Source organism: Corapipo altera, unplaced genomic scaffold, assembly GCF_003945725.1.
Source record: "Corapipo altera isolate COAL_440 unplaced genomic scaffold, ASM394572v1 44, whole genome shotgun sequence".
In the NCBI taxonomy this organism is placed as follows: domain Eukaryota; kingdom Metazoa; phylum Chordata; class Aves; order Passeriformes; family Pipridae; genus Corapipo; species Corapipo altera.
The window spans coordinates 13652076-13661185 of NW_020884880.1; the positions used below are offsets into that span (position 1 = coordinate 13652076).

The following is a 9110-nucleotide window of genomic DNA, read 5'->3' on the forward strand; positions in this document are numbered from 1 at the left end:
GATTTGAAGTAAGTTTGGCATTTTGTGAGCCCTTTTGTGAAAAGGGCTTTTATAAATAAAAAATATCTTTCTTTCAACATAAATTCCCTTTTTCCCAGGCACTTCCCTGGGACACAAGATGAGCAGACATGCTCGTGTTCTCTTTCTCTACAAGTGAGTAGCAAAGCAGTAAGTCATATTCACATGGAGAAACTTGACCCTATGGTCTGTTGCTGTCCTTGGCCCAAAAAAGCCTGATGCCCTGGTGCTATGCATCTCAGAAAATGTTAGTTGCTTACTTGTTAGGAGGGAATGTAAAGGCCATATTTTGTTACTGTTTTATTCCATAGGAGAAAGGTTTTGCTGCTGATATTAGTTAGTATGATAGACAGTTTGAAGCACTTCAAGTGTGCGCACACATGCTTTCCTATCCAAAAGCCTTTGGATTCGTAGATCCCAATCTACAGAGTAAAGTGCATGCCCTAGGCTCCTCTCCCTCAGTAACCTGCATTGACCAATTTCCATACTTATCTGTATGGGCTTTTCAGGGGAGCTTCAAGTAGTAGAAGTTGATCTGCAAGAGAAGATGAGGCTGAAATATGATGCTTTCATGAACTCCTCCACACCATCATAGTCAACTTCGAGTAACTGATTGTGTAGCTGATGGGAAGAGTACTATGGATCAAATGCATATTACATGGCATAGTTCTCCAAAGAACAAATCACTACTTTTAACACATGGCGTGGCACAAGCAAATCTTTTTTCTCCTTTCTGGATGAATAAAAACAGGTAAAGCTGTATGGCCATATATCCATTATCACAAAGAAATTCAAAGTCCCGATACTAAACCAGTTCAAATACAAATAGCAGACTGCACGGTCTGACCTACAGCTCCGTTCATTTTTTAAAGATGGGCAGTTAAACACAATTCTATTTTCTTCAAGGCTACCCACCCACGCACATCCATCACGTGCACAAACAAAAAGTAGTGATATTTTGTTTCAGCCATTCACACTGGCAACACTGCGGCCGTCCACGCTCGGCAGCCCTGGATATCATTACGCGCTCACGGTGCTGCCTCACTTGCGCTGAGGGGCCCGCCTCCTTCTCCTTTTCCTCTTCTCCCCTGTCTCTCCACTCCGGCAGGGTACACTGACCTTTCCCCGCCCCACGGAGCCGAGCCCGACTCCTCCTCCACGGCCGCTCCCCGCCCCGCACGGCGGGAGCCGGGCAGGTGAGCGGGAGCCGCCCCTCGCCCCGCCCCTCCCCCGGGGTCGAGCCGCGGGGCCGGCCGGCACCTGCCGCCGCACCGCAGCGCACTGCACTGTGTACAGCTTCGCTCCTTCCCCCCTCGCCTGCTGCGGCGGCGGTGGAGGCGGCTGCGCTTCCCCGTGGGGCAGGAGAGCGCTCCCGCAGCGGCGGGCGGGCGCCGCAGGTCAGTGTCACCTCCCGCACCTGCTGCGCCGGCAGCCGGCGGGGCGGCAGGAGGAGGGAGGGAGGGAGGGAGGGAGCGGTGCCTCATCGCTGGAGCCTCAGGACGCGCCGGGCTCCCGGCCCCGTCCCGCGGGGCGGCAGCAGCCCCAAGGTACCGGACTTTGGGTCAACTTCTGGGGACGAGGTTGGCGAGTCCAGGCAGCGGGTCTGGCCGCTCGGCTCCCGTCGCTCTGCCGGCTGCGCACGGGGGCGGGCGGCGCTCCAGAGCCACTCTCCGGGGCGCAGAACGCTCTCCCCGCGCCCGCCTCGCTGCCACCGCAGGTCCCGTCCGTCCCTCCCCGCGGGGCCGCTCCCGGGGTGCCGGGCGGGCAGCGCTGCTGGAGAAGAGGGGTCCCGACGCCGCCCGAGCTGGGTGGCAGTGCCCGGCTGCCAACCCGCCCTCGCCTGCTTCCTTCCCGCAGGAGCCCGAGATGGCGGACAGCGCCGCGGCCACCGCCGCTCCCCGCGCCGCCGTGAAGGGCGGCTCGGCGGCGCCCTGGTGGAAATCGCTGACCAGCAAGAAGAAGCACAAGGAAGCGGCGGCAGCCCCGCCGCCCCCCGCCGCCAGCGAGACCTCCGCCGACCCCCCCAGCCCCGACGGCCGGGAGGAGCAGCCTACCCCTTTCGGCAGCGGCGACGCCGCGGGGACGGGCGGCGGGAGCCGGCGGAGCCTCCGGGTGTCCCACTCGGGCCGCTTCAAGGAGCGGCGGAAGGTGCGCACCTCGCTGCTCGGCGACGGCCCCGAGGTCTTCGACGGCGGCGGTGCCCCAGGCCATGCCGCCCAAGGGGACGAGTAGCCCAGCAGGACCTTGCCGAGGAGCTGCCACTGGACGGGTGGCCGGAGGACTGGCAGGACAGGTAGCCGGAGCCAGTGACTGCCCCACAGCTGGGCATGGTCCCATGAGCGACATGGGGGCGTGTGGCCGCGGCCTCCCCAACCCCGACGACACGCTGCGGGGAACCCGGCATCTCCGCCAGATGAGGGAATCGTGTGCTGTCTTACATGAACACCGCCAAGACCAAACCCCTAGATGATGGGACGATGTGATTGTCTTAAAAAAAAAAAATAACACAAATAAATACCCCACTCCCTCTACTGTGGTGAGCGGACTCAAGGTGCTATCCCAGGGCCGACACTGGGGGTCTCTGAACCTTCCCCCAGCCCTTGTCAGGAGCCAACAAGGCCTGACTTCTCAGGCCTATGACCCAGCTCCTTTTGGCTCTCAAGCCGAGGACGTGCTTTGCTGCTTTCATCTCACACACTGTCTTATCGAAGGAAGGGGGGAACAAAGTGCTCTTATCTAGTTTCAGGGCCAAGGACCTCCGGCGGTGCTCCTGCCCTGTGCTAGCTGGCACGCCGTGAACCCATCCTCCTTCCCCTGTGGGGGTCAAAAGAGAGGTATTGCGAAGGGCCAGCTCCTGAATTCACCCATGCCCCACATCACATTTAAATATGCAAAAGGCAGGACCATGCTGGTTTTCTCCCTTTTCTTACTGTGTAATGATAAGCAGGTTTTTCACAGGCTGGTCTCTCATAGTTCTGTTACAGAGGGAGGCCTGTGTTGTGTAGGAATTTGCACTGTTTACCCAGGGGATACATGATTTTTGCATAATTGGTGATAACTGGCATAATGAAGTTCCAATGAAGAAATTGTGTAATAAAATGTAAACACCCTTTGGGGAGTGAGACCAACCCTGGAGAGCACAAGCAGGGTTGCACTCCTGATGTGGAATAGTCTTGGGCACCACTGAAAATGTTCTTTGCTATTTACCATCTCCAAGGCTTGTGAAGCAAGGTTAAGTGTCCCAGGATTTCTTCTGATAGCAAGATAATGTGCTTTAACTCAAGCAGCTCCCTCTAACAGCTCCTATATTTTTTGTCAAAGTAAATATAAGCCAGATTTGTACTGGTGGTGTGCCTTACAGAGCAAATGCAGCTAAAAGTTCTTAGCAATTTCCCATTTCTTGATAGTAGGTGATGTAGCAACAGGTGATTTATTTATTTTAAATGCATTCACAATATACTTTATATTGTTAAAATGGTTTTAGACATTTTCTGAATGTGATATATTACACAGTGGTAGGGACTGAAAATTATTTCCTAGCAGTCAGGTATTACACAGTTATGATTTTGTTTGGTTGTAACTAATCATATAAGGTCAATTAAAAATAAAAACAGACTGGAAAGGAAACAAGAGCTGAGATCCAAGTGAATATATGGATTAAACCAGTCACTGACAATCACTGAAATGGTACACTAGATGCTGGGCAAGTGCCCCGTGGTTCAATGTGTGTAATAATACTTCAGAAGCTCCTGTGCAATAAACTCAGACAACATAGCTGCTGAGGTGATCACTGGTGCTTCACTCAGCTACCCGTTCAAACTCTGGAACTCAAGGATGAAGGGACTGTAGCATTAAATCTATTTCCATAAAAGCTTTTTTTCCCACCCAATGTTTAGCTATATGCTTTTTTTTATTTCATTTAGTAAAACTACAAGGTACTGGGTTTGGACTGCCTTTTTATGTTGCTGACTACATGCTGACCAAGCAAAGAGCCGGGGGAGCTCTGAAAAGTTTCTCCTCAAAGATGCTTTTCTTAAGTGAGGCCTCTTCAGTCAAGGGGCATCTGAAATCCTTCTCTAGAGAAGAAGCAATTGGAGCAAACCTAGCCTTGGAAAAAGGGTGTGAGAGGGAAGGAGGAAAGTTTAAAAGCTGGGAATGGAGAGAGAGATGAACTGTATTTCAGCTCCAGTTAGCCTGGAGTGGGGGGAAAGGAGGCAGAAAGGGGTGGCTTTTCTGCCAGAGTTGTCATACTACCTTTAGAAGGCAACATGTTCATGTTTATTACAGGCTAAAATAGTTGGTCTGTATTTATGTATTCTAGGGTCCAGAGAAACTTTTTTGTATTTGTATGTCCAAAATGGAAGAAAGAGTAAGCAGATACTGCAGTGATGCATTTCTTAACTCCTGCGTCTGGTTTAGTCTGAGTTCTGTGAGGGTCAGATCCTCAGAACTATCCAGAGGCTGGAGAATGAATGCAGACTAGTGTTTTATACATCTCATGTGGATGCTTTTCTGCATTTTGAATCCTTACACTGTTGTGAAAATACAGTTTCCTCCTCTCTTCTTTACCTCGAAGCTGACTTGTTCTGCAGTGAACCTCTGTTTGCTCTTTGGAAACATCTCAGGTTTATTAGTTGCAACTCTTTACCTAGACACAAGAAATCTCCAATTTGGGTTTTATTTGAGAAGTCTGGTATGCTGTTCAGATGGCTGCTGCTAAGATTCAATATCAGTGCTGGTTAATATGTGACTAAATATTAGCTATGTCTTAATCCATGTATATGGTACTTTCAGCTTCGAAATTTAGTTAGAATACAAAGTCAATAAATGCACATAAAATGCCTCACAGCCCTCGTCCGTCTTTATCCTGACCTTGAGCTGTGGGAAGGAGACGTAATTCTATCTTCCTGCTCAGTCAAATCCTTGCTTCAATGAATTTGATAGCAGCCACTGAAAAACTAGATCCATGAGAAAACAGGGTGACTGCCTCGTCTCACTTTCCCCACCCCCTGCGCACAGGCCACACAGCAATATCTTCAGGTTAGTGCTGACCTGTGTACCATGGTGAGGAGGGAGAAGTCCTGTGGCCCTAACCAACCTGTAGCACAGAAATGGTCCTCTTATTTCTCTGCCTCAGCATCAGATAAAGCTTAAGTAATCTATACACATGTAAATGAATTAAGCTGATGCAGAAAAAAACCAGCATTTTATGGAGCACCTGAATATTTTTTTTAATCCTTGAAGTGGAGAAAGTTCAGCCTTTCTTATGTATTGGAGAATGCTTGCTCTATTACAAGGATAGTGTGTTTCTGTGCAAGGATAGTGGATTCTGTGCATTCTTAGTATAGGTATTTTTCTCATCTGCTTTCTGATCATGCATCAGAAATTAAGTTTAGGAAATAGGGTGACTGAGAAAGTACTTGCTGTTTATTTTTAAAATCAAACAGTGACATATTGACAAAATAAATGGAAATAAACAGATGAGGAGAACAGCTGAGTCAGTTGTAGTGAAATTTTCTTAATATTATCCCAGATACTAAGGATGCAGATTTGATGCAAAAAAGAAATATTTAGCAAATGGAACTTTTCAAATAAACTTGCAAAGTATATGCTTACTTATTCCTGCTTTTGCCAAAACTAAAAATAAATCTTGGAGTACTTGCCTGGTGAATCATTCCCTGCTATTGTAGGCTGGTCAGTCTGGACCTCAGCAAAGATTATAGGGAACACCTGCAGAAAATGATCCTGAATTGGAAACACTGGAATGAATGCCTTGTAAGCCTCAAGACTTCTAACCTTAGATGTTATGTCAGAGTATGACCTAAACTGAACTGAATGAATGGAGAGGGAGCCTTACTGTTTAGGAGAGGAAACGGATCTTCACTGTTGGGTTTTTTGCATTGTGTTTTTTGTTTGTTTATTATTATTATTTGGGGGGAGGTTAGTTCTCTCTTCACTGTAGTGGTACCAATGATAATTTTATATTCGAAATAACATCCACTGGTCAGACTATGTGACTAACACGTCTGTTCTAGAACAAGGAGCAGTCACAAGTATTGAGGCCATGTTGCTGAGAACACAGCTGCGCTGGGCAGGGCACGTCTCCAGGATGAAGGACCACCGCCTCCCTAAGATCTTGCTTTATGGTGAACTTGCCGCTGGCTGCCGCATGAGAGGAGCCCCGAAGAAAAGATACAAGGACTCTCTGAAACAACATCTCAGCCTTGGCCATATTGATCAACATAACTGGTCTACTCTGGCCTCCAATCGGGAGGTCTGGAGACACGCCATCTATAACGCTGCTGATGCTTTTGAGAAAGCACGCAGGATCACTCTAGAGGAGAAGAGATAATGCAGAAAGAATTGTGTCTTGCAGAATTTACCACCTAAGGAGTCTTTCTGCTGTGCCTTTTGCAACCGGACGTGCCTATCTCATATTGACCAACGCACTTGTAACAAACGTGGGTAGAGCCCTTCCCAAATCTTTGTTCGCGAAGCCCAGCCATGATGATTTGAAATATCAAGTCTGTTGTCCATAGGCAAGATAACTTCGTATGAAGGCTAAAATCTGAAGGATAGAACTCCCAGCCTTGGCCTGGCCAGTGCAGCTGGATGTTCCACTTAAAGCCCATGTTTAATTTGGCTCATTTAGACAGCTGATATCTAATTGGAAGACAAGCTGTTTGAAGTGCGGGTACAAACTGGAAGCTCATTTTGCTGCCTTTTGGGATTTATCTGGTATGGCAAAACAGCCCCAAACCTGATATTTTTTAAGATGTCTTTTAAAAGCTGGGGCGAGAGACATTTGGTTATAGAATGATATTCGAGACCATATAATTACACCCTTTTGAAAAACAAACCTTTCCCCTTCATCACTAATTTATTGTAAATAAGACGGGAGGCCTGCCGACTGAGATTTTTCATTTCAGAATAAAACAAGAGATAAAGTTGCTCAATTTTATAGACATCAGAAGTAGTGTAGTTTATCAGTTTTATCCTTAATGACACATCTGAAATTCATAAATAGGTCTAAGAATCAGTACGTGGATGTAGTCTTCAACTAAAGCATATTGATTAGCAGCTGCAGCATACAAATTTGATTTACTGCCCACTTTATCTAGATAAAGCAATATAACATCAGATGATACATGTTTTGAGGATAGCAAATAGCTTTCCTTGATAGCTGTAAGGCATGATTTTAAATGAAAAATTTACTCTGGTGCGTAATCCTCATCAGACCTAAACATCATGTTTCATGTGAGTAAAGTGAGTTAGAATGTTTTTTCAGGGTATTAGTTGCCAGATTATCAGATGTTTTGGGATGTGTAAAATAGGCTTGATTCTCAAACATAAGCCTGTGTGTACTGTGAATCTTCTGCTGCCTGTTTGCAATGCCTCAGGTCTTTCCCCTGATCAAAAGTTACTGTTCATCATGTTAGTTCCTTTTACACTAAGGAGGTAAAAAGCATGACTCTTCTTGTTACTGGAAATAAGAACCATACCTTTGTATGCTCTTGAAGTGAAAATAAGAGGTACTGTGCACTTGAACTTTGGTGACTCACTTGTTTTTTTTCACTGCTGACTTAAGTACATTTTGCTTTCCAGGTCTTTGTTTTATCCTCAGTCTGTAAATGTTTGAGCAGATAAACTGTCCACTGATCTCTCAAGAGCCTGCCCAGTGTCAGGAGAGTGGGCAGCACTTCAGTGGCCAAAGGAAAATGAAAGGTCTGTTGCTGGACTCATTCCCACTCAATTTTATGAACAGGAGCAGAACTGAGCCTTAGTCTAAATGCTGGAACTATGACTACTTGTGAAAGAGAAGGAGATTCATATTCTGGGTTGTGTTTATCTTGGCATGTGCTTTCAGTGACAGAAGTTTCTAAAAATCAGAGTTGGTTTACCAGTCCTGTTTAACATTGTTGGGTTCAGGTCTAGAAGCATGGTGTAAACTTAAGAGAGAAACCCTGCCAACCATACTACCTCGAAATGCTGTAGCTCAGACCTCTCTGCAAGGAGGAGGAGGAAAAAAAACCCCATATTTTATGGCTTCTTTATTCTTGGGTTCTTTTCTTGGTATACTAATGCTATAACAATCTCCTTGCTGGACCCTGAAATAGCTAGAGAAGTAGAATTTATGAAATAGGCAGATGTACAGAATATACATTTTGCACTGCCATACATTTGAGGTAGAGACAAACCAACAACTAATAAAACCAAGGTGTAGTAAGTGATGGCAAGAGGTTCAAATGGGCTTTCTAAAGTTTTAGATCCATAAGAGGAACTTTTGGATATGTGGGAGTTTTAGCATGACTTTCTTCATCATTGTGTAGTGACTTCCAGTACAGTTACTGATACTGTGCATTGTAATCTGCAGCTGGGACTTCAACAAGAACCACAGAAACAGGCAGAAGTGGAATTGCATTTGTGGCATTGGCATCCCACTTGCACATGTAGGAAAAACAATTTAGTTATATCCTAAGATGTCTATTTAAACCAGTGTGTTTGTGTGGGTATGTATCTCTCCTTGTGCAGCTGCAGATTTCCAATGTGGTCAAAGGGTCACATTGACAAAAGCATTGAGGTGTCTGATTCCATTTACCTTAGTGGTGTCTCAGTACCCTCATGGATCTAAGCTTCAGTAAAATCTCATAAGAGAGGGAGTGTAGTTATACAAAACTGTCAAAACTGTACTAAGGTGAGAAAGTTAAAAAGGAAAATTCTGGTTTATTTACCAATGCAAATGGAGTTAACAATGCAAAAGAGCCGTCTAGTAACACATGTATTTTTTATTCTGTATTTTCATCTGTTTGAGCCAAAGGAGTGTAGCTCCTTTCTCCCCTTCTCCCTGGTATATTCTTGCTTTCCAGCTGCTATTTGATCTTTCTCAGTCTTGACTTGAAATTATTCCTCAGGCCCGTGTAGCATTTCGGCAGAGCTATTATCCTTTTGTCTGGTGCCTGTAGATCAGCTTTTAATGCTAAAGAGGTTCTTTATAAACCCCAATGAAACCTTCTCTCTTGCTTTTTGTTTGTGTTGAGGACAATACCAAAGGTTGAAGAGCGTTTTAAGTCCTGAGGTGTGCAGAGCCTCCC

The 9110-nt window shown here is 46.2% G+C and overlaps 1 protein-coding gene across 1 annotated transcript; it reads left to right on the forward strand.

Annotated features, from left to right (window-relative positions):
* The first annotated feature begins 1875 nt into the window (after positions 1–1875).
* PRR15 (proline rich 15) lies at positions 1876–5589 on the forward strand. The gene has a single exon (XM_027638979.1). It carries the CDS (start codon positions 1885–1887, stop codon positions 2248–2250), a length of 366 nt encoding a protein of 121 aa, XP_027494780.1. The 5' UTR covers positions 1876–1884; the 3' UTR covers positions 2251–5589.
* The last annotated feature ends 3521 nt before the right edge of the window (positions 5590–9110 follow it).